General features: G+C 46.6%; 1 protein-coding gene across 1 annotated transcript in view; it reads left to right on the top strand.

Moving 5' to 3' along the window:
* The window catches only part of BTBD2 (BTB domain containing 2), a 25,600-nt gene extending 778 nt beyond the window's left edge, over positions 1-24,822 (top strand). The window contains exons 2-9 of the mRNA XM_035308696.1: positions 6,580-6,734; positions 10,310-10,466; positions 14,281-14,386; positions 15,185-15,382; positions 18,171-18,363; positions 20,077-20,164; positions 21,191-21,337; positions 21,882-24,822. Of these exons, the coding sequence (XP_035164587.1) occupies positions 6,580-6,734; positions 10,310-10,466; positions 14,281-14,386; positions 15,185-15,382; positions 18,171-18,363; positions 20,077-20,164; positions 21,191-21,337; positions 21,882-22,043 (1,206 nt within the window). The 3' untranslated portion in view covers positions 22,044-24,822. The remainder of the gene's footprint in view (positions 1-6,579; positions 6,735-10,309; positions 10,467-14,280; positions 14,387-15,184; positions 15,383-18,170; positions 18,364-20,076; positions 20,165-21,190; positions 21,338-21,881) is intronic.
* Positions 24,823-24,973: the final 151 nt, after the last annotated feature.

Below are 24,973 nucleotides of genomic sequence, written 5' to 3'. Positions count from 1 at the left end.
GGGGGGACGCGCAGCCCCGGAGGGTGCCCCGGGCCTGGGGACCCAGGTGTCTCAGGTGGGTTCTGGGGGATAATAGGGTGTGGAGGGGACCCAGGTGACCCAGAAGGGTTTGGGGGACTCAGGCAGGCCGCGTGGGGCACCTAGATGACCCAGCAGGGTTTTTTGGGGGGAGGAATAAAAGGCTCTGGAGAGCACCCAGGTGACCCAGCAGGGGTATCTGGGGGGGATAGTAAGCCCTTGGGGGGACCCAGCTGTTCCAGCAGCATTGTGGGGGCTGTAATAGGCCGGGGGGGGAGCAGGGTTGATAATAGGCTGTGGAGGGGACCCAGGCGACCCAGCAGGGTCTTTTTGGGGGACAATAGGGTCTGGAGGGGAGCCAGGTGACCAAGCAGGGTTTGGGGGAGGGCGACACAAGTAGGCCCTGGTGGGGGTCCAGGTGACCCAGAAGGGTTTTGGGGCAAGATAATAGGCTCTGGAGGGGGACACCCAGGCCCCGCAAGTCCCTGCCAAGCCGTGGGTTTTGGGGTGGGTGCCCCCTAAGTGCTGGGGGCCCTAGGGGGGCTGCTCAGGGATTGTGGGCGTGCTGGGGTGCGGGTTGGGTTTGCTGTGGAGCATCCGTGGCACCTTTTGGGGAGCGATGTGTTTTGAGGGGTTTTACAGAGATCCTCTCTCCTGAAAGCAAACACAGGGGTCGTTGGGTTTATCTTGTTGGAGCTGCGAGCTCAGGGACGCGTTCTCCGTGTTGCTGCGGTGGCCAGGCCTGGCTCTGCACCGCTGCAGCCCCCAGCACCAGCCCCCCGACAGAGCCGACATTGCCAGGCCTGTGGCACACCGGATCCCACCCGTGGGCCCCGTGCGTTGGTCTTTCACGTGTTCCTGGCTGCATGTCCGTGCTTAGAGGTGACTGCTCCTCGGATGGGCTGGCCAGTGTTGCGTCGCACCTCTCTGAACCCTCGGACTGATTTAGTGTTCCTTACGCTTGCCACATCAGAGGACGGGGTTTGGTGTCCGGCTGTGTTTTCCCCTGAAGCGTAGGTGGGACAGAGGTGTGTTGGCAGAGCAGCAGAGAGAGGTGCAGCAGGGACAAACGGACCCCTGGATTTCACTCGGAAGCAGTCCTTGTTTCTGTGGGTTATGGAGGAAAGGAGGAATGTTTTGTCAACAGAAAAAGGGATTTGTGAGAGCAGCGAGAATGGAAGGAAGAGAGCAATTATTTGAGAAGGAAAATGTTGGGGCAGAAATTTGGTTTTAAAAATACACGGTATTGAATTGTTGCTGAAGCCCTGTATTTTGGAAGGTAATCTGCCACTACAAAACAAACCTGTGATTCTGAAAGAGCTGTACTGAGAATGACATCTGGTCAGGAGGAAACCTGTCTATGTTCATAAATGCTTAAGGCCAAGCTGCCATTTCAGAATTGGCATCTCGGAGCTTTCTGCTTGCTGAAAAGCTGGGAATTGTCCCCACCTGGTTAATTCAGAATGGACGTGGCTGATTGACATTCAGGGGCTTCTTGGGGCAGCGCCTTCGATTTGTAACAGAACTGCTGCATGTCACTCCCAATCCCTGCTTCAGGGAGTACCTTCTGGTTTGCTCAGGTGTACAAACAGCAAACACAGGGGTCTTTCACTTGAGGGCAGGACCTGTTTTAATTGGGGATGGGGGAGGGCTTGTCAGTGTGCTCAGAAGCCGTGTTTGGCAAAAGGGAGCCTCCCTCCAAGCAATTTCAGGCTATCACTTTTCTCATATGTGCTTGTGCACCTGGAAGTTTTCCCTTCAGATTTCCCTTTTTTTCCTCTTTTTTCTGTTTGAAGCTCGCTTGTTCTGGGCTAGTTTGAATGTTGAGAGTGTCAGTTCTGCACTTGGTAATTTGGAGCTTAATTAATATTTGAGTATGCTTGCTCCTGACCTGAGAACTAGGCTTGCTAGATAAGGAGGGGCAATGTTCAGCCAGAAATAAGTGGAAAATAAATGAAGCTAAAAAAAAAAAAAAAAAATAGCCCCAAAGTGAAACATTGCTTAATTGCTCTGAAATCCATCTGGAACTCTGGGTGGTGAAGACAGAATAGTGTGTGTCATGCCGTGACATCCCACTTACGGATTATATAGATTTTAGTGAAACTTGCCTGTATGATATTACAGTTGGGATATCCTGATGATTCATGGAGTACTGTGGTTATTTCAGAAACAGAGAGCTTAAAATAAAACCGCCCAGACCCCTTCTGTGCTCAGCTCTCCCACAACAGCCTAACAGCATAAGATATTTTGTGCTGGAATTGAGTTGCAAAGCAACAACAAATTTAATTTGAGAGGCACCGTATTGTTTCAGCGGGCAAGGGCAGATGATGTATTTTGATGCTAGGTGCCTGAAATAGTGCACAATTAACAGGTAAGTATTTCTACAATCTGGTTTTGGACCAGGCCAGGTATAAAGAGTGGCTACAGTAGGAGCACAGCCTAAGTAGGGTGCTTGAACAGTGGCTGGTGATGCCTTGAGGAACGGTCTGCAATATCTTACTTTAAACCCTGAAAGTTGTGGTCTTTAATATGGTGTGTTACGAATTGTCAGCTTTGGCAGTAACCTGGTTAGCACAAGTAATCTCAGAGCTGGACGTGATGATAGCTCATCTCTTCTCTTGTCGGGCTCCTCAGAAAGACGGGGATGGCGTGGCTCTAGGTGCGGGAGCTGCGTGGTGTAATGCCGAGCGATCGTGGGTCACAGGTGGTGATGTCCTCGCGTGGTGGTGGCAGGCAGGAGGCTTCCAAGAGCACCGTAGCTGTATGCTTAGGTGCATTTAAGAGAGCCTGGCAAGTTCAGCAGTTCTTATAAAGCTGTAGAAACAGAGGACAGATACCTCACCACGAGCCAACTGTGATGCTGTAATTGAAAGCTGTCTTTGCAGACAGCAAAAGTGGCTGTGCTGGGCTTGACTGAAGGGTCTTCTATCCAAGGATTCATCCTGGGAAGCATCCACAGCCCCGAGAAGATCAGGCATCCTCTATTCAAGAGGCTCCAGACACTATGGGAATTGTCTGCATACCCTGGAGCAAGCTTGGTCTCCACACCATCAGCCTGTTCCCTCCTGCTGCCGAATTGGCCATGAAAGAGGCAGAACAGCCGTATGTTTTTTGATTCCAAGGCTAACAAACATCGGACTGAGCAGGCTGTTTTGATGCTACTTGATGGCAACATGGTCAAGATTGATGCATTGATTATGCCTGACAGTAAGATGGAAGTTTTTTTTTTTTTTTTTTTTTTTTTCCCTTTTCCAGACTGGCTGCATCATGCACAACATCAATGAGATTAGAAACATCTAACCCTTGTCAGCCAGGAGCTGCACAGGTGCAGTAATTATACTTGTTAATTGGACAGCAAACATGGCCCAAAACGGAATGGGGCAAGCGTACGGCGATGCACCCCTGCATATGCTTCAGCCTGGGAGAATCACAGCTCAGAGACAGGCTGAGTTTTTTGGAAGCTTTCTTCCAGGCATTTCCCTTCTGAGCTTGTCCTGTCTTTTCTTGGATGTGTATAAACTTGTAGTGCCTGCAGTGTCACGTGGCGGGGTGTACTACCGCCCGGTGCCCGGAGGTGTGTTTTGGAGGGCTTCTCCTTGGGGTCTTTGGACCTCGTTTCACCTGGTGGCTCTGCTCCCTGCACTGGAAGGATGCAGTAAGCGATCGTTGTTCATTAGCTTCTTGTCACCTACAGCTTTGCGGAGCTCCCTCACATCATGTGTTGCTCTGTTCCCGTGTCAGCTCTTCTGACACAGATATTTTAAGATTTCTCTGCAGTGGAGCGGATGGAGCAGGGAGGTGGTACGCAGTGGTGGGATAGTCATGGTTCTCAAACGGCTCAATTCGTTTTGTAATGGCCTGCGAAGGGGGCAGGACTGTTGGGAATACGAGTCAAGGAGGTGACAAGTGGAGATAACAAGGTGAGCAAGGAAGCAGTAAAAAAAACTGGTAGGTAGGAAGCTGTAAACAGAGTAATGAAGATGTTTTCTTGCAGGCTTCCAAAAGTCTTCAGAGTCAGCTTTGGATCTTCGTGAAGTCAAATTATTCACCCTGTCTGAGCTCCTTTGACTCCGCTTTTATTGCTGAAAGCCAGCTTACTTTGATTCTTACGTGTGCAGGGGAAATGATGAGGAATCAGATGTTGCTTTCGTAGTTGTTTTGCTCAGCTTCTGCTAATTTCTCTGCATCTTTTCAGTAGCTCTCTTTGTTTTGCTATCACATTTGTTTAAAAATAACACTCGGTGTTTGGATTCTTTCTTTGGCAAAGCTGGGGCACTACCGGGAGCTTAGGGTACCTGCAGATCCCTTTGGAGAGTTGCATAATTGCATCGGGCAGTGCTCCTTAGGGTCAGGGGAGAGCCCTGCGGTGCGCTGGTTGCTACAGTGCTTCAGAAAATAGGAGAAAAAATAGCACATCTCTATTTGCCAGTTTGGCATAATTGCTTCTCCCCTCCAAAACAAACCCATCTCTCTCGTTTGCAGACCTGCACAGCTGGGGAAACAAATGTGTACGTGTTGCACATTCCTTCTTTTCCTGGAGTGTCTTCAGAATATGTTTAAGTGTTCATATTAGCAAGAGTAAGGAGATGCCACGAAGAGAGAGGGACTTTCTTACCTTAGTTTTGTCCCTTTAATGTTTTAAGGAAACTCCAAAATCTGTAGCCTTGCAGTTTTTTTAGAGTGCTGTGCATCTTTCTGGCACCTACTGGGATCCCTTTAGGGTTCAGCAGTGTGAAAAAAATCAAGCTGACTTGTGACTGAGCGGAATGGAAGCAAGGATTGGACAGCTTCTTTCAAATGAGTGCCCTTTCCAGAATGCTTCTGAAGGCTCTCCGCTAATTGAGGACGTAGACTGCTGGCTATGAAAATGAAAATTTTGGAGTGCAATTTATATTATTATTATTATTATTTTTGTAGCAAATAATGCCAGCAACCGTTTTGCCACCGTCACTGCTTTTGTAAAAGCAAAATTTTTGTTTCATCTGGCAATCCTAGTATTGGGAACGAGGTTTCTTATTTGTTCTTGACATTTTTTCTTGTGAATTGTTTGATAGAAATATGCATGTGCGTATTTTTATTCAGCCACTGTGGTTTGTCCCCAGCTCTCCTACCCAATTAGAAACAATACAACCCAGCTCGTCAGCCAAGCAGCTCATCGCAGCAAACAAGCCTGGCACGTCTACAGCGCTCCTCCCTGTTGTGTCTACAGAAGGTCTCCTCTGAACAGGGGCATAGTGAAAAGTGAGAAAATGAAAAATTGTAAATAAAATGTGGAGAGGGGAAAAGAAAGAGAGCTTCTGTGTCACTTCCTACCACGGTAAAATCTAACCAAAGCTCCTCTGTAGTGATGGGCTTTTCCTTGGAGCCCGAGTGCCGGAGGTTTCTGTCTCGTGCCTTCTGTCACGTACGATTTTCTGCCCCCAGTCCCAGGCACTTCTCTCCATTGAAGCGTGCTTCAAGCTCTGCTGCAGCAAGAGCTGCTGAATTTTCTTCCTTATAGCTGGAAGTAGTCGGAGTCATTGCTTCTACACTATCGTCTCTTCCATGTCCACATGCTCATCGGTCAGGCGGGGGGTGCTGAGGTGGACCTTCGTGGCCCTTGCTTTATTTAACATCAGGGAGCTGCGTGGTTGCAGCCACCAGGAACGAGCTGGTTTTCCTGGGAAAAACTCATCTGTGAGTTTTCAAACAATGGGAGTCCTCAGAAGTGCTTTTCTAAGGCACGGAGGCAGTAGCTTAGATATACACAGGCCTCAGCAGCTCCGTGACTCCTCCTAAAACAGGAGTTGGTGTTTATCAGTGAGGGAAATCATCTTGTTTACATGGGAGGGCCGAAAGATGCTTTTCGGTCTCAAATCTGTTTTGTGGGAATGAATTCTCGCTTCCTATTTCTTCAGGGCTGATAAAAATGCCTTCATCTGTTAATCGCCACGTCAACTCACAGCGGCGTGTAAAGGGTTTGCAGGCACCTAATGGCACTGGTTTGCGTCACGCTGGGGTCTGCCTGCCCTCTAGGCTGAGCGAGGAGCAGGTTTGGTGCCCACGGCTCCTCGGACACCGCTGGCATGGTTTGCGCACGCTGCGGTAATCAAGGATCCTCTGGGGAGACGTGAGGAGGTGGGCAATGTGTAGTGACAAGTTTTCTGTAAATATTTTCTGCCCGTGACTCTGGGGAACCACACCGAGTCTTGGGCTCTGTTCGCTGGAAGAACTTGAATTCCTTAAGTTGCTGTTTCTTAATTTCTCAGCCTCATAAGCGGCCGTAGGCTCCTACAAGGGCTTTGTAAAGCAGCCACGTATATTCTGTTCCACGATGCACAAAATCTTGTCTTCGGTGAACCATTGCAGTGTTGTATACCGTGACTGGGCTCAGAATGAAGTTCTTTGCAGCTTTGGTGTTTCCTCGGTAAATGAAGGAAAGTCTGACACTCCCTTCTCTTGCAAAACATTTTTGCTTTACCAGTATGAGCGATTTGCCCTCCCTGGGGGAGGCCTTGGGGAACAGCAACTAGCCTGGGATCTTTTTTATTTTTTTATTTTTGCAAGTGAGTATGATTTAACATAAGCTTCTTGTTTGTTTATTTTTTTAATTTTAGATTTGTGCTGGCTGTGGGCAGTGCAGTCTTCGATGCAATGTTTAATGGTGGAATGGCCACAACGTCTACAGAGATTGAGCTGCCTGATGTGGAGCCTGCTGCCTTCCTAGCTTTGCTGAAGTAAGCTGCTGCTTCTATCACACAGCGTAACCGGAATGGACAGATTTATTCTAGAGAAGGGTATTTTCAATGAAAGCAGTGAACCATTTTGTGAAGTGGAGATCGTTACGCTTCTAAGTAAAAATGCCTGTGTTGATCTGTTTGAGGGTGTTTAAATGCTGGTGCTAAATCTCCCTTTTCCTGGGTAAAAGTCTAGATTAGCTGCTACACAAAAATATCTGACTCGCTTCATCTTTAGGTTTACCAGCCATTAAATGATCACGTCCTCCTGCTGCTGATCTGTAGTATGGGCAAAAATAAACTTAGTTCCGTAAATATGTAGTTATATATAGTTCGGCCATGAAAATGCAGTGATAGGGAGGGGTTGTGATGGGCAATTGGCTTAAGTTCACATGCCGGCCCTTTCAGTAGCGTTGATACCTGCTTAGACAGTGTCTCAACTTTTTTTTTTTTTTAAATGAATTGGTTTGATTTGATCCAAATGCTGTTTGAAAGAAGTGAGGAAAATGAATCTTCTTAGAACTCTGTAAGTTACAAAGATTTGGAGCTCAGCTTGTGGGCATATGAGCAAGTTATAACAAGCAAGGTTGTGAAATCAGTGTCAGACATTCTGTGTGGTATCTCCCTCCGAGCATGCTTATTCCTCTTTCGGAGAGCCGGTTTTGAATTTCCATTTTCAACATGTATTGTCAGTCTGCGTGCTGGGGGAAGGAGGAGAAAGGGGCTGTAATGTCCAATTCACTGATTTCTTTAAGCTCGGCTGGTGCCATATAACATCCAGCAGCAATCCTGAATGTGTGCTGGAAAGTCATTGTCCCATTTCTATAGGATTTTTGTAACCTACTTCACGGGGTTTCCAATACCGTGCTCTTGACATGTTCCCTGCTTGCTTCCTATTGGGAACAATAATTATATATAGCTTTGGCACACTTTTTGCTTTACCTTCAAAAAGTGCTTAGGTCATGACTGTGCTATCTTAGAAGGTTTTAGAATTGATCTTCATAGGATGATAGGCCAGAAATAACAGGGAGCCCATAGCCCCCTCCCCTTTGGCTCATTTTAAACCAGACACCGGCACATGGGGAATCCCTTCAACTGGCATATGACTTTTCAGCAGCTTGTCTCTGAGCATCTCTGTGGAGTACAGGGTTAGCATCTGTCTTTAAAACTTAGCCAGGCTAAAATATCGAGCAAATTAGAGGCAAAATTGGGTTGTTACCCTGCCAGTATTGAAATTTCAACAGTCACATAAAAAGAACAGTATGATCTTGGAAGAGAACAGTCATCTGAAAGGACTAAGATGATCTGTTTCAGTGGATTTCAACAGAAATGTTTATCTGTTGTAAAAGAGAAATATTGTGTGGATTGCCACAGTGACTCTGAAGCTTGCAGTAATGCTACAGCAGTTGTGCCTGTAGTCCAGTGCTATCTTAGGTGCTTAAATCTAGAATTGAACTAAGCTCATTGTTTAAAAGTGCCAAAGGAGGTGTGGGTGCTTTTCCCGTAGGAAGCTTACCAAGCTCTACCAGTCCCTCAAAGTGCTGATCTGAAGTGGAAGCTGCTCCTTATATATGTCTCTGGACTTGGTCCGGATCATGACCTAATGCTGCAGGATCAGGAGCTTATCAAGAGGCAAACTGCCCATCCTGAGTGCTCAGCACAAGGCCCCTTATGGGCACCAGGGAGCTAGGAGCCTTTAACAGGTCTGCTGTAACTGCAGAAGAGATCCTTTTTTTCCTTTTTTTTTCTCCCCCCCCCCCCGCCCCCTTTTTTTTTTTTTTAAATAGTAACCAAAAGAACCATTTTGATTTTCTGAGGTCACAGTCTGAATCTTCTTTTAAACTGATGCTGTGCTTTTTCATAGTTTGAGCATCTCTTCTTATCCCTCTTAGCATACAGTTTAGACTATGGTAAGAACAGTTACTAAGGTAGTCATTGCAGTAGATGGAACTAGTTGTTTTTTGCACAGCTATGTTCTTTTAAGCTTGTAATAAACAAGGTAGTGAAAATAGAACTGGTGAAGGGATGTGTGCAAAACACATTTGTGAGCCAGTGGCTTGATGCTGTTATTAACGGATGCTCTAAAGCAACACAAAAACCTGCTTTTGGTGGCACTGAGAGCAGTCCCTGTCCTCCGAACCCCTCTGTTTCTGCATCCCTGAGCTGCATCCTGACCCTCGCTGTTGCTGGAGGACCAGGACCCCGTGGCCATCCTGCAGCCAGTCCGTGCAGGAGAGCAGCCCTGGAGCTGCGCGAAGCCTCCAGGACCAGCTGCGACACGACGTGCTCTTGTGCCCCCCCAGCCACAGGAGAAATGCAGGAGAAGAAATGGCTGGAGTTTCCAAAATCTCCTGTGGAACAGGAATGCCAGGGCCTGCTAACAGGCTTAATACTACGTCTCTGTGCTTAAAGGCTGCTTGGTGCCTTTCAGACCCTTATCGGCAAATGCTTGACTGGTTAAAGGAAAAACAGTAAACAAAAGCTCTGCATGGGATTAGGACTGACATCAAATGTGTAACTGTTTTTACTGAATTCAGCCTGTCAGTTCCTGTTGTCTCTAATCAGCATGCTTGGGTATGAGGAGGCTCGGGCAGGCTTCCTATGAAGACCTTTGTTTTTCCATGCAATATGAATGTGCGTCCTTGTTTTGGCCTAACAGTGAAGTCTGATGCTTTGGAGCAGAGTGGCAGTCCTTGTTATTCATCGTAATTAACTCTTGCTTTATGCTTAAGTTGTATTTCATACTGTATTTTAACACCTGTATAATGGAACAAAACTGTTTTAACAAAGATTTAGCATATAAAGTGGAGAGATGAGGGAAAGTGGCGCATGGGTAAAACATCTCATCTGCAGTAGATATGTTTGATTGCTTCTGATAACTTTTGAATTGGAACTAAAATAATGGAGCCTCTCTTCTGAAATAGGCAGGCAGAATTTATTTTTTGTCCTTGTTTAGTCTGACTGAACAGCTGAAAACTTGAATTCACAGGCTGCACGTGGCCAGAGAATGTTCTAGTCCAGTGTAAGTGGCTGGCTAAGCAGCTTGCTGGCTGTGGGATGTGAGGCAGTTTGAGTTGCTAGAACAGATATTCATTCTGTTTTATTCATTAAAAGTTATGCCGTAAGGAATGTTTTTTCACAGAATCATAAAATCAGTCAGGTTGGAGAAGACCTCTAAGATCAGTCCAACCCTTAACCTAGTACTGCCAAGTCCACCACTAAACCATGCTGCCAAGTTCTACATCTCCACGTTTCCTGAACACCTCCAGGGATGGTGGCTGAACCACTTTCATGGGCAGCCTGTTCCAGTGCTGCACAACCCTTTCAGTAAAGACATTTCCCCTAATAGCCAACCTAAACCTCCCTGGCACAACTCCAGGCCATTTTTTTAAAAACAAAACAAAACAAAAAACTAGAGTCAGTGGGAAGGATGTAAAAAACATTCCATCTCTCAAAAAATGGGGCCAGGCTGATGGGCAGAAGCACAAATAAGCTTTTATGAACTGCAAGGGATGATTTTATACCTTGTTATCTTACTGGCTGCATCAGAGCAATGTTTGTTTGTATGCTTTCAGATTTCTGTATTCAGACGAAGTTCAGATTGGACCAGAGACTGTTATGACAACGCTTTACACAGCTAAAAAATATGCAGTTCCAGCCCTGGAAGCTCATTGTGTGGAATTTCTTAAAAAAAACCTCCGAGCAGACAATGCATTCATGCTGTTAACACAGGTGAGCTTGCAGCCATTTGGATTAAATTTATTGAGTGACATCCATCAGAATAAGAAAATAGAAGTTTTCTGAGTGTTAGAGAGTTGATTGTCCAAAATGGAGCAGTTCTGTGTCTTGTGCCTTTTGATTTTTTCTTACAGAAATCTAATGCTGATGAGCAGGTTCGTATAAGGAACAATAAAATACAGCAAGTGTCGCTGCTGTTTCAGCTCTGCTTTTTGTTTTGGTGTGGCAGGAGATTCCATCCAGTGTGTGAGCTGGGGAAGAAATTAATAGTATGGAAAAACTTCATCTGCCAAGAAGAAAAGTGAAATGAGAGGATTTTCACTTGTTCTGGTTCAGGACTTTCTCCATGCAAACCTTACTTCATCTAACTGGCCAGACATTCTTTGAAGAGCTGTTTTGCAATAGTTTCCCCCAGAATGGGGATAAAAGACTGTCACTTCTTCAAGAGCACTTTGGTTGGCTAATTTTCATAGGGGAGGAAATGGCCACTACTTGTTAGAGATAACAAAGTGATCTCTTCCTCAACCTGCTCCAGCTAACCCTGCTGCCCTACAGGAGGCATGCAGACATGGAGTTGCAGTGCACTCAAGTCAACTGCATGTCCTTGTGCCCTTCCCTCTTACCTGAGGGTTGGACTGGTCTCTTTGCGTTTGACTCTTCTAAGTAGCAAACTAGAAGTCAGCGTTTGCTGCTGCTGCTTATTTTGGAGATCAGGTTTGCACTCAGGTTGATTAATCTACCATCACTATCCTTCCTATTCCTTGGCTTCATTTTTTTTTTTTCTTTCTGGTTCCTGCCACCCTCTCTGCTAACAGCTGATGACATACCAGTGACTTCCACGGTGTAGCCATGCCGTCACCTGTGCATTGCAGCGTCTGTCACATCGCCAGGGACACCCTCTTCTGGGTGGTGTAGGAACAAGAAACAAACATACATTGCGGGCGCTGAGTTTTTCCTTTAGGGAATGGACGTACTTTTGACTAGCTCTCGAGAACTGTTTCTGATCAGCCTGCTCAGGAAAGCTGCCGTGATTTTTGATGTTATAGAAACCCTGCAGAAGAGTCTTCACAGATGCCCTGAGTTGGGAACCAGTGCACTGACGTGGTCTGGCTCTGAGAGGTTGTCCTCTCTTGCCCAGTATAGCTGGCTGCCGGTTCTTTTCCTCCTTGTCAGGAGTATAAGCGTCTTTCGGTCTGTGACTGTGGTTACTGCATCAGTGGCAGTGTCCCCCTGCAGTTTTTTTGCAAAGCCTGAAGCAGTGTTGGCTCAGCAGCTGAGCTCTGTGCTTGTTTGCTGTGATTAGGCTGGGATTTTATGAGTTTAAATATTTGGATCAGGTTCTCAAAGTAGTTCTACTGTACACTGCCATTGTAGATACTCTTGGCTGCTGAGGATTCAGCTTTGGCTGCATTAAATGTCTAATGCTTGAGTTTAAAAAAATACTATCTATCTCTTTTAACAAATGTTGTTTTTTTTTTTTCTTTAAAAAAACTTGGCTCTCTTCCACATGCCATAAATGGGTGAGGCAGCCTCTGATACATGGGGGGAGCCACATTCCACTTCATGGGAAAGGTTTAAGATTTGAAGGTTCTTGCTTGGGTAATGGTAGCCAAATTTGCACTCCCATCTGATTCACCATGGGACAATTTTAACTCTTTGGCTGCAGCAGTCTTGATCTTTGGGCTCTGCAGCCTGAAATCCGAAAGACTGGGAGCTGTTATCCAAAAGCTGAGAAGCGATCTCTCCCGTTGACTTCAGTTTTGAAGAGGCATCCTGTGCTCACCATCACCTGATGAGAATTAAACATGTAAACTGTTTGGTGGTATCCCTTATGTAGGGATTTTGTGGCATGGTGTCCCTCCACAACCTGACATCTCAGGTAAGGCAAGGTAGCATTTAGGTTTGCAGTAACTTATTTACAATTCACAAAGTTCCTTTGGCTAAGGAAGAAGGGGTCCTAGTTTTTCATGAATCAAAACCAAGATACTGCCTGGCGCTGTCAGCTGTGCTGGGGCAGCTGAAATGCTGGATGGGGACAGGCCTTCCTGCTTCCTTTTGCTCTGTGAAATTAGCTTAGGCCTTATCCATTATGATTAATTATCACTGATGATTCATATCCAGTGTATGTTTGCTGACCGAGCCTCTTCAATGTTTGAGGCTGGAACTTTTTCAGAAAGGTATCTCGGTGATAGGCTGCGCGAGGCTCCTCATCAGTCTGTCATCAGGAGACTGAGATCTGGTCCTTCAGTGTGGAAATCAGCCTCTGTTTCTTGCAACAAATCTGTCAATTACAGACTCGAGATTTGAGATGTATCTTGTACAAAACACTTCCCACCAGGCTTAAGATTGTGGACAGCTGATTGGAGAGCCTAAGACCTCAGAACTCTTTTGCATGTATCCTTGCTAAATCCTGTGGGTTGGCAACTACAACAGTAATGGTGTTTCAAGCAACTGCTAATCTCTGGCAGAAATACAAGTAAACAGCCTTCCTAATCGATTGTGCCTCCTAGCGAACACGGTGCAGTTTCATGCCAGATGTACGTGCAAATGTCATTCTGATCAACAAGATGTAACAGCATGCCTGAAGGAGCTCTGGGGGAGACCTCCATGACTGTAATGTAAGTCCTTCACGTGTCAGAAGAGAGCCACTCCAGTAGTAAAGTCTGAGGCAGTCGCAGCTCTTGGATGCCAAGAGCACGAGGTGCTGGCAGGCCTCCAGCCCCGGGAGCAGGGGACGACTGGTGAGACTTCCCTGGCCCATCACAACTCTGAGATGTTTCAGCTTTTTGTGCTTGAGGTCTCAACGTCGAAGGTGGACTCTGCTGAACACTACAGCCTGTGAACAAGGGTGAAGCACAAGATGGCCAGGAGTCGGAGCATCTGTGAGTGACTGAATTCCCAGCCCAAAACACAAGTGTTAAACCTTACCTGTGGCCATTCAAGTCCCCGGGTATTGTGGCTCTGTAATGTTAGGTGTCATGCAAAGATGGTCCCTTCCTAAATAGCAATGGTCCCTTCCTAAATAGCAAAGACAAAGCACTGGAGATAAGAAGTCATCCTGGTGCCTTCTGTTGCTCCCACCTTGCTTTTGCTTCTGCTAGGCACAGGGATGATAATGTGCCTTTGCAGCCTCGGAGAGGGGGGATCTGAGGTGGGAGTGAAATATTAGGACTTTGGGTACAGAGATCCTGAGCAACCCTCCGAGCTGTGTACGGATTTGGTTTGGACTGGTACTTTATTCTGGGGGGAGTTCTTTAAGGTAACTAGATGGGAGTGGATGTTTTTGTGTAAAAATAAGCAAATGCACTAAGCAGGCTGCCTACCCTGCAGGGTTTGGTGCATCTCTGGGATGGAGCTGTGCGCCTGTTAAGGCATTTTGCTAATACATGAGATGAGTGTGAATAAGCCACCTCTTCATATCCTTACAGTGAGCAGGCTTGGAGTCATTGGGTAGAGTTTTCTTCTAAATATAAAAATGATGTAGTAAAAATTACCCGTGTTCAGCTGACATGGTCAGTATGGTGCTAGAAAGCACTACAGTTGTGTTAACTGACGTGATGTTGAAACAAAGACGTGCCTGAAGACATGCACAGCTAAAACAGAACAGATGCCAAATGCAGATTTTTTGTTCTAGTGTTTGCCTTGTCATGCTTAAATGCTTGTGAAAGACTGCTGCAGCCTGGTGAATTCGTGATGCAGTCAGGCAAAGTACTGCTAATGAAGATGGGCTCTGGGGGAGCGGGGAGTGTCCTTACCCAGTGTAAACTTTGAAATACCTTTTGTGTTAATGATTGCTTTTCATTACTAGGCAAGACTTTTTGATGAGCCTCAGCTGGCCAGCCTTTGCCTAGAGAACATAGACAAGAACACGTCAGATGCCATCAATGCAGAGGGGTTTACAGACATTGATCTAGGTAAGCATTTTTTCCTCCGTCTTCTGCAGGCTTTCAAAACAAGATAAGCTCTGAAGTTATTACAGGTTAATACTTGGTGCTTTTCTTTTGTAGCTTTGCTGTTCTGGATTAATCTGTTGAACGAACAGTCCCTGGCACTAAGTGGCTAGAGACGAAGCATTTGCAAAAGAGCATGCTCACTTGCAGAAATATCCTGGAATCTGCTTACTTTGGTGCAACTTGATTTTTCTGGGCATGATACAAAGCCTGTTTCCTCTGTTGATGTTGGCAGGTTTTGGGTGGGTGTAACTTGCCCTCTTTTGTGGAGTTGGCCGTGTTCCCTGAGTCTTCATCAGGTTTTGGAGTTAAAAAGGTGTTGCGCTTTTGGAAGCAAGAACTGGTTATTTTAATTATCGTATGCAGTAGCCAAACTTGCTGGGCACAGTTAATAGACAGTAAAATTCAGACTTTAACCTTCTTCTAATGAAATGGAATATGGAGGTAAGACACAGGTAACCTTCTGGCTTGTGTGCTGCTTGCTTCATCCAAATTTCACATCAAGTAAGTTGCAATTTATTCTACTGCACTTGCATTAACATACCAAATAAATGGGCACTATTTGCTGCTCCGGTGAGTTACTTGCTTATGGAATATGCAGATAAATCTTCCTCATAGGTTACAGGCAGCACTTTTGGGAGATGCTGTTTTTTCAATTGCTTCTTTCACTTGTTTTGGCTGTACGTGCGGTAGTTGTGGCTAGGTAAAACCCGGTCATTTGGGTTAGTGCCTAAAGCTGTCCCTGTCTGTCCTGCCTTGCAGACACCCTGGTTGCGGTGCTGGAGAGGGATACCTTGGGGATCCGGGAGGTTCGTTTGTTTAATGCAGTGGTTCGCTGGTCAGAGGCTGAGTGTCAACGGCAGCAACTTCAGGTGATTCCAGAGAACAAGCGGAAAGTACTGGGCAAAGCACTTTCTCTTATCCGCTTCCCGTTGATGACTATTGAGGAGTTTGCAGCAGGTAACTGAACAAAGGCGTTTCTGGCAGCCCTGGTCTTTGCTTTCTCTGAACTACACAGGACTAACTAAGTACATGAAAGTGGATTTTTTCTCTGTGTTCTGTAGTAACTTAAACTTGAGATCATTCCCCATTCACAGTGACCTACAGAATCTGCTGTGTAAATGCTGTTTCCATCCATGATCAGCTTGTTTTTAAAGGCTGTGGTGCTCCCCCAGGTGCAAGTGGGATCATACCTCCTTATTTGTTTTCATAGTATGTTCACATGGTTACTTTCGCATTCGGCTGAGATATAAGTGGGTTCACATGCATTCATTTCCAACCATATAACCTACACAAAGCAAATGGCGTGGCAAGTAATTGCTGTTGTTTGTAGCCTGTTCCCCAAGAGAGAAGAGGATGTTTCCTCACCCTCTGTTTGCAATGGCCTCTAATCCAGTGGTGATGTTGACCATGTTTTACCGATACCATTCAGAGCAGAGCCTCATAACAAGGAAAACTTCTAAAATGTTCTTTGAGCTGAAGGGTTGGTGGTGTTTTTCTCAAATTGTTTTTCAGGTTTACAGTAAGATCTTGGTCTAAAAGATGTCTAATGCATTTAACAATTTTGACTAAAGATTCTTTCAGTTTAGTTTTCATTGCCTGTTGTCTTTTGACTTCATGCTCTGGCGGTTCTTCAGGAATTGAAAGCTGGCAATCGGCTTAAACATTTTTATGCTAAAAGATACCATGGAACCATTTTCAAAGCTGAAACTTCTTTTATGCTACAGTTACCTGTACAAAGAAGCAGAAGGAGTCAGTGAAGCTGTTTTCTTTGTGAATTTCTTCTTTAGGCAAAGATGGCATCAGCTGATTGATAGTTTATGTGCGTCTTTCTAGATGAAGAGGGATATTAGTAAAGTAAATCTGTGCTCAAAACTTGGCCCCCACTTTATTTGCCTGTCACAGCAGTGGTGTGGATTTAGGGACATGAATCTCTTGAGAAACAGCTTGGCCAGGGAGACAGGGATCTGCTCATCCAAAGTTAATAGCTTTTTCCTTTGTGTTGGCACTCAGTGAAAACATAGCACGTTCTGTTCCTGCATTGCATGTTGTGCTAAACAGCAGCTTGCAGCAGGGTCAGAGGCTCTTGATGGAAGAGAGCATCATCCTGGATGGTGTTAAGGCAGGGTAATTACGGCTACTGAGCTGTGAATTTTTGTGTTTCAATCCTCCCTTCAGATCTTGTGTGAATCCATCTCAGTGGGAGGAATGTGTTAATTCTGGCATATTTAGGTTGAAGCCTTGGAGTGGGGAATGCTCCCACCCAATACTGGCTGTCACAGCTCTTTGTTGGACTGGGATCTTGGATCTGTCTTTCTTGCAAGTTTTTTCCGTCCACTTTAATCCGAAAGATGAACAAACAAAACTCCAATACACCAAACGTGAGTGCTTGCACAGGTCAGCTGTTCCTTCATCAAGTTCCTGCCTTGGGATTGCTTCAGCTCCCCCCTTAGAGTTTGAGGGACTTCCTTGGTGACCCCAGCAGAGGAAGGAGGGAAACGGCTCCCCTCTGCCACCCGCTCCCAAGAGGGGAGGTGAGGGGAAAGACACGGTATGGGTGGTGGTTTCACCTGCTTATGGTATAATCTGTATTTAATGTGGAGTTCTGCATGAAGATGTTTTAACTGGCAAGTGTGTCACTCCCCCTTTAAGCAAGTAATTTGAAACATTTGAGAATTGCATTGCAGCAGCACAGGATACGTTTAGACTTGATCAGTGATGGTTAATTTTTGCTGAGCAAAGTATCCACAAGCTCATTCATCGGTTAACAGCCTACTTCCTTAATTTTTTTTTCATCTGTACCTATTGCAGTCTTGGACCACATCATGTCTACAGTCCAGGAGTATGCAGCTGGGCACAGTTTTGACATCTTGTTGAATTTAACCAACTACAAGTCATATTGGACCAAAAAGTAGCTAGGCTTTGCTTTCCATGTTACAGAACGCTCAGTTCTCCACCATGCACCAGTGGTCTTTGCGTTGAAAGCCTCTCACAAATAGAGGTGCAGAGCAACTTTTTACTATTTGCTAAAGGAATTGAAACATTGACTAGTTTTTACCCAGTTCCACTTATGAAAGTATTTGGAGTTGTTTCCAAAGCTTGAGTTTAACATCTCTTTGGAATAAACATCTAGTTACTGGAACAAAGATGAGAATGTCTCAATTCACGCTAAAAATCCCTAGTGTTTTTTCTAGGTTCTACAAAAACAGGCAAAGAATCTTCTGTCTTTCGGAGTTAAAATGCCCCAGGAAGGGAGGGAGTCAAAGCAGTGCAGGAACTGAGCCACCTTGGTCTCAACTGAAGAATATTCCTCTAAGTTGATGGTGGCCAGGTGATATTCCCTCCCATTACCCATTGTGGGCTCCCATGGTGTCTTAACATTAATAAAATACCAGTGTAGATGTATGAAAATCCCTCTTATCTGTATTATCATATCCTGAGGGAATGGAGGAAGGATTAGCCGAATGATTGTTTTTAAACCATCCCTTTTAGCCAAATGCGTTTTGTCTCTGTGGAGCTGTGCTCTTAATTGCTATGTCACGGATGTGCTCTGCAGCCCACAACTACCCTGCAAATAAAGGCAGGCAGCGCTTTCTGTCTGAGGCTAAATTTCTGGACGTGCCAGTGAAATCCTGTTTCTGATGCTCTCATTTGCAAGTCATGTGTGTCTCCTACCCCTGAAATCTCACGAGTATCCCCTTTAGCTTGTGAAGGCTGACCACCTCATGGTTTTCATGCTCCTCTGCAGGGCCTGCCCAGTCGGGAATCCTCACAGACCGCGAGGTGGTGAGCCTGTTCCTCCACTTCACAGTGAACCCAAAGCCACGGGTGGAGTTCATCGACCGACCACGCTGCTGCCTGCGGGGGAAGGAGTGCAGCATCAGCCGTTTCCAGCAGGTGGAGAGCCGCTGGGGGTACAGTGGGACTAGTGACAGGATAAGGTCAGCTTCTCTGCTAATTCTGCTGCTGATAGATTCATGTTTACTGAGCTTTCAGCCTACTCTAGACCTAAACCTGCAAGGTTACGTGCTAGACCCTGACTCTGCCACATGAACCCTCATGCAATCCACAAGGGGAAAGCGTTTTGCTGGGCAGAAGCCTCACCAGATGCATTAACCTGCATGTGCAGCTGCAGGCTGCCACTTTGCTTCTGTATTGGCAAAGGTTTGCAGCAATTGTGGCCCTTGAGCACAGGCCTCTTGGTGGATTTATCTGTCTCCTTTTCAAATGGCTTCCTGCAGCTGTATGGGCATGTAGCGGTTGGTCACCAGGCAGCTCACAGCCTCCTCCTGTGCCTGGGTATGTTGACTACCCAGTGCTCCATCAGGTCAGTTTCCTGCTGTATCCTAAGTGTAAACGTGGTTTGTTGAAGCCCCTTAACCTTACCTGTTTGAGGGAGGGATTAGAATGAAAATGCTTGCTGCGCCTGCCTTTCTGCTAACATCTAGTTTGTTCATACCTAAGCTGGAAGAGAAACAGCAAAGTCCAGCCATAGTGACAGAGACGTGGCATGGCAAGTGGTGGTGGTTTGTAAGCCTTGAGTGCCCGAGTGGTTAGAGCAAGACAGGAAGTATCCAGAAAGCCTTGGTTGTTTCCAGGTTATTCCTTGTCTTGGGGGGGAAAAGGGAACTTGCATGAATACAGTTCTTTAAAAACCTCAAGGTTCTTCATTGGTGGTTCCCTCGCATACCAATAGTGCTGTCAGCCTTTTGGAAGGGTCCAGATTGGCCCAGAGATCTAGTGGGAAGAGCTGCTAGCTCCAAACATTTACTGCTCTGAGATCTAGCATTCAGAGATCTTGTATTTGACTTTATGTACAGCTGCTGACAGCATCAGGGTCTGTCTTCAGCCAGGCCTGTGTGTGTTTCAGTACTGAATATCTTGTGCGGGGGATAGTTTGGTGGCTTCTGGCTTGCCACAGTGTTTGTCCTTGGAATACACAGGGCTGAAAGAATTGGTGGGCAGGTGAAGAAATGATGCTGGCAGTTTGGCAGCCACTGAGGCTTTCTGCTAGCTGAGAAGATAGAGCTGAACATGGGGGTGAATACCCTCGCCCTTAATGTCTTAGGCAGCAGGGATTCCTGCATTCAGGAGCTATTGACGCTTATTTTCTACTCTTGGGTAAATCTTGAGTGCAGCTAGCTGCTACCCTGCAGCTATATCCAGCCAATGCTCAAAAGCACATTAACAATTCTCCTCCAGTGCTTAGCAGTGAAATACCTCATGACACTTTAAGCGGTCTTTGCTGTTACCTTGCTTGAAAGACTGTTGCTGCTGTGAGGTGGGCGCTATTCCCCGCTCTGCAGGCTACCCTGCCTTTGCCTGGCTGGTGTTTTTGGATGCTGAGATCATACTGCAACCTCAAGGTGCTTCAGAGCTGGACTCTGAAGCCCAATGATGGGATGTTGCAGCTTTGCATTTTACATGAGCAAACAAATTTACTTGCTGGCCCATTAGGACAGTCCAAGATGTAAGCTTACGAGTTACGGTTTCTGTAAAGGATTTCAGTAAGAGTTGCACTTGAAACTGCAGTATGTGCTTGATTAAATAGCAGATACAGAATTAAAGTGAGTGAAGATACTTGTGCTTCACCATTGTACTGTTTCAGTACAGGAGCGGTGAGTTGATCTGATTTTCGTGATCTGTTCCTGCAGGTTCTCAGTAAACAAAAGGATATTTGTAGTTGGGTTTGGATTATACGGATCCATACATGGGCCAACGGATTACCAAGTAAATATACAGGTAATTCTCTGTACTACATCAAAAATAGTTGCTACTGTAGGGACTACTTCACACGTTTTGGTGAGTATGCAACAGAATCCTAACTTGGAAGGGCCTGCATTTTCTTATAGATAGGGTGGTTGGCAGATGTAGTGTGGGCCAGATGGGGCACTAGGGATAAGAGGGATTATTGCTCTCAATTTGATGCAGCCTCCCATTACACGCATCACTGCAGTATCTCCCTAAGTCTATTCACAGCCTTTGAAAATATGTCCGGGAAAGTTGTGAAGCAGTTTGAGAAAAGCCACGCATGTTTTCCTACATCAAGCAGGCAGGCTGCTTCTGCAGCAGTGGTCGCGTATTGCGTTACCATTTGTACTTTTGCTCCAGGCTGTACAAATGCAGCGGAGCAGTCGCAGTTCAGCAAGGGAAGAGAAGAAAACAATTGCTGTGAGTGTGCTGGGCCTGTGCAGTGCCAGGGTGCACCTGTTTGAGATGGTGAGCAGGGCTTAGGGAGCTTGTTTTCTGACACAGCTTTCTGAAGTCCATTAAAAGCTGTTTGAAAGACTTAGTCTTATACAGGTCTTGTGCACATTGGATGTACATAAGTAACCTGCTTGAGTCTGGATCCCTTGAGAGCAATTGCCCCCAGGAAAGTTACCCCAGCACAGCTGATGTGACAAGCACAGTCTGTCTGTGCTTCCTAAACTGACAGGGTCTCTTTCTAGTGCCTCTGAGCTCTTGGAGGCTAAAAGGAAGCGAAGGTCTAAGCAAACAGCCACCTGCAGTGCTGCGCTAGGCTTCAGGGTAAAGAGGGGAATGTTTTCGTCTCGGGTTTTCTGGGGTGCAAGCTCGCTGTTGTTCAGTGTGTGATGGCACAAGCAATGGGACAGTGCAGTCATAACAGGGCTCTGAAGCTGTGGTGGAACTGGTCAAACTCAGGTCCAGTGCGGTTCGGAGGGGACGTGCCTGCACTAGTGCCAATTCTGATGTGCAGGGCAGCTTTCAGCTAACTGTACAGATTAAAAGTTAACACATCTCTTGCAGATCATCCACACAGACAGTAACACGGTCCTGGGGCAGAACGACACGGGGTTCAGCTGTGATGGATCATCAAACACTTTCCGGGTCATGTTCAAGGAACCTGTTGAGATTTTACCCAACGTCAACTATACAGCATGTGCTACTCTCAAGGTACTGTAGTGGGGCAGCATGGATAGAAGAGAGGCTTATAAGTACAGGTGAAAGCAGGCTTCTTCAGTGCAATGTGGTTCTTATTCTCTCTGCGTGTTTCAGTGAGGTGAGTTTAGTTTTGAAGGCTTCCTCTGGAGACCTTCACCTGGTGGTGCAATGTGCACACTGACCATCAGCATTCAGAGTTGGTTTTCAAGTTGTCTAGCAAGTGTACAGTAATTAACAGGCTGTATTAGTGATGAAGTGAGGGGATTTTTTTCTTGGTGCACACAGATAAACTGTCAGCTCTGTATGTGTGTAATCCAGAGCCCGTCTGCACCGGCTTAAAAAAGTTGTTGAACTGTTGAGATCTGGTTAAATGCAGTGTTAAGCTCTGATAGAGATGAGAACTTTGCTCAAAATAGCTAAAGAAGCAGTAAGAAAAGGGAGGTGCTGAGACTTCCAAAGCTCATTGCTTTGGGTGGAGCGTACCTGGGCAGCAGGGTCCAGCAGGGCTGTGATCTCTGTCTTGATTTGTTCTTCTCGTCTTCTGGAACCATTGCAGGGTCCAGATTCCCACTATGGAACCAAAGGACTGCGCAAAGTGATCCATGAATCACCAACAACAGGAGCCAAAACTTGCTTTATGTTCTGCTACGCGGCTGGGAATAACAACGGCACTTCTGTGGAGGATGGACAAATCCCAGAGATCATCTTCTACACATAGTGCAGCTGCGGAGCTGGCTCTGGACTTTTCTGTTCTCTTCCCCGTGACCTTCCAAACTAAATTTCTGGCTGAGTTTGACCACACCAATTGGAGCCACACTAGCCAAAGGTCTCAGTAAAACCATTTCAAAGCTCATGTTTTGCCTTGTGCTAGTGATTCTGCTGCTATCCCATACCAGACTAACTGGTTTACCAGTGTCATTTGTAGGTTGTCTGTGGCTAGTCATTTTTCACTTTACTGATTAATCCTATCTAACAACATGCATTTTTTTTGACTGTAATGAATGTAGATGCTTTTCCACCAGTCAGAAGCATGGAAACGAGTGGCTCTGGTCATGGTTACACTTGCTGTGAGGAGCAAATCCTGCAAAAAGAAAAAAGACACAGTCAGGGGCTGTATGCCCCCTCCTCCTCTGCTCTAGCGCAGCAGTTGAGGTGAAGCGGTTTGCAGTGCTTGGCCGGCAACACCACTGCGAAGGCAGAGCTCGACCAGCCTGCGCCTGGCGCGTCCCCTCCTGCTGGCTGCAGCACGTGCAGCCGCCTTCAAAAAGTGACAAAGTGGCCTTTTCCCTGGGGCTTGCTGTTTCAGCACTACACGGTCTTGAGGGAGACCTCGAAACTAGAGCGCCTCTAGAGACGACAGTGTTTTCATGCTACTCTCACTAATTTGTGACAATCCTTTACCTTGGGCAGTTGGCGACAGCGAAGTGAGCTCCCCTGCAGGGCTGGGAAGGGGCAGTGGCTCTGGCATGGCAGACTTCGCCCTCTCCTGGGGGCAGCTGCTGTGCTGAGTCCCGTGGTGCTTCTTCCAAACTCCGTATGGTGTTGGAAATGGTGGGTGATGCTCAGATAACCCCGTGCAGCGTGTAGCAGCAGGGAAATCTGTACTAGTCGTTACTGTGCTAATCAAATCCTTTGTTTGCGGATAGTGCTGGGATTTGTCAGTTGGAGCAAGCAAGGGAACTTGCCTCACCTGGCCCCTGTGTTCCTGTGTATTGCTGCTGTTCTCATGCACGTTTCAATGCATTTTCTATTTTTTGTTTGTTTGTTTCTGTGCATTGCTAACCCACTCCTAGGCTGCTTCAGAGCACTGCTGCCCTGATGCAAAATAGGAAGAGGCTTGATGTGCAACCGCCTGTTACCTAATAACGCAGCAGATGGACGAGGATTTATGGAACAGTTTAGGAAAACATTAAAGATTTTCTGTTTGCCGGTGTGTATTTGCAGTCTGCCTGTTTGGACAGGCGCAGGAGGAAGATACGGTATTTCCAAACATCACCTGGCTTTGGGCTGGTTAGTTCAGTAATCTTGAATAAGCTCCCTTCTTACCTGTTCAGGACTGGTGGTTTTCCCCGTCAGCAGGTTCAGCCAAGTAGGTAAAGGTGCCCTGCAGGGAGGAGGTGGGAGGCACTGCGCGCTGGAGGCTGTTTATTTCCCTCCCTCCGCAGAGGAAGCCCTAACTAAAGGACATCTTGGCAGGGTGTCCGGAGCCTTCCAAAGTCTGCGTGGGACTTGCTGGCACGTTGTGGTGCTGCCTCAAAGTTGAGGTTCCCTTTTGCAAACCTCTCCCTCTGCCCTGGGCGCACGAGGCTGCCCAGACCGGCCCGGCAGCAGTTGCCACCTTGTTCAGCTGCTGGAAGTTGAAACCTGGTCATCCTTTGCTGATGCGGATGGCCGAGTGCCTGCTCGCTTGCTGGGGAAGTTGCATCTCTTCCCCTTGCTCCCTCCACTTGGGCTCTGTCCTCAGCCTGTGGCCAGCTGGGTGTCTCCTTGTCAGCCATGCAGCAGTAATACAGTCAGGAACACCCCACACCTCGTAATCAGTAGCTATTAGAGATGTCAATAGTGTGTTACATTCTCTAGGAAGACGTAAGATGTGTATATTGTAAGCCTGCTTCAAGGTAGGATGTTTTTAATATGGCCAGTACATTAAAAAAAAAAAAAAAAAAGGAAAAAAAAAAACATCTGATGGGTCCATGACTTAGTTATTGAACCTGACTCTGTGCAATGCAAGCGGTGTTGTGAGGCGGGTGGGCAGGATGGGTGAGCTCTGCCCTGTGAGGGGCAGCCCCTTGGGGCACGCACTCCTGCTTGCGCTCTGCCTCTGCTGCTCTGCTCAGAGGCGGCAGCAGCTTCGCTTCCCTGCCCGGAGCCACCTTGGGGCCTCCGTGAGCCCCATGACGGGTGGGTGGTGCGGTGGGTGCAGCACCTCGGGCACTTCTGTATATAGGTGGCAATAGTGGAAATAATTGGAATATGAAAGAAGCAAAGCTGCACACTTGGCTATCTAAAGAGCAGGACTTGAAGGCGGGCCTTGCTGTAACCTAGCTCAGCTGAGGTGGATGGGCCCTTGCTGGCTTGTCCCTGAAGCATCTGTTTTTACTGCTCTTTTGTTATGCAATTTCTTTTCCCAAATTCACCTTTCCTGCTTTCAAGCCACAAAAGGTAGGTCTGGTTGCTTGTCCTGTCGGGGATGGAGAGGAGTCAGACTCTGAACTACACCTGAGCAACTTCTGTTCGTATGGCTTTTATGCAGTTTGATGCAATTCTGGCTTTTGTAGATAGATGAATGTAATTCATTGTTGGACTTGCCTGTTTCCAAAAGTATGAGACGTTCTGTTGTACCATGTCACCTTCCAAGCAGAGCTGGGACTGTCTCGACTCCAGTGCTATATTGATGAATGTATCCGATGCTCTTGTTCAGTGTTCACACTCTGCTTTTGGCCAGCTTTGTGATTTGTAAATAGGAAATCAATAAAGACATTCAGGTTGTCTTTACAGAGTTTCTTCCTGATTTGAAGAGAGCTGATGGGCATGCAGCGGCTGTGCCTTGCTCAGTGCCTCGGGGCCATGCCAGAGCCTGGTGCTGGTGATGCCCTGTACTGAGGCTGCCCTGAGCCAGGCTGCAGCCTTCAGCCGGCCCTGGGTGGA

This window comes from Oxyura jamaicensis, chromosome 28 (genome assembly GCF_011077185.1).
Source record: "Oxyura jamaicensis isolate SHBP4307 breed ruddy duck chromosome 28, BPBGC_Ojam_1.0, whole genome shotgun sequence".
In the NCBI taxonomy this organism is placed as follows: domain Eukaryota; kingdom Metazoa; phylum Chordata; class Aves; order Anseriformes; family Anatidae; genus Oxyura; species Oxyura jamaicensis.
Note: the sequence above shows the minus strand (reverse complement) of the source record. Positions and strands in the feature narration are given on the sequence as shown.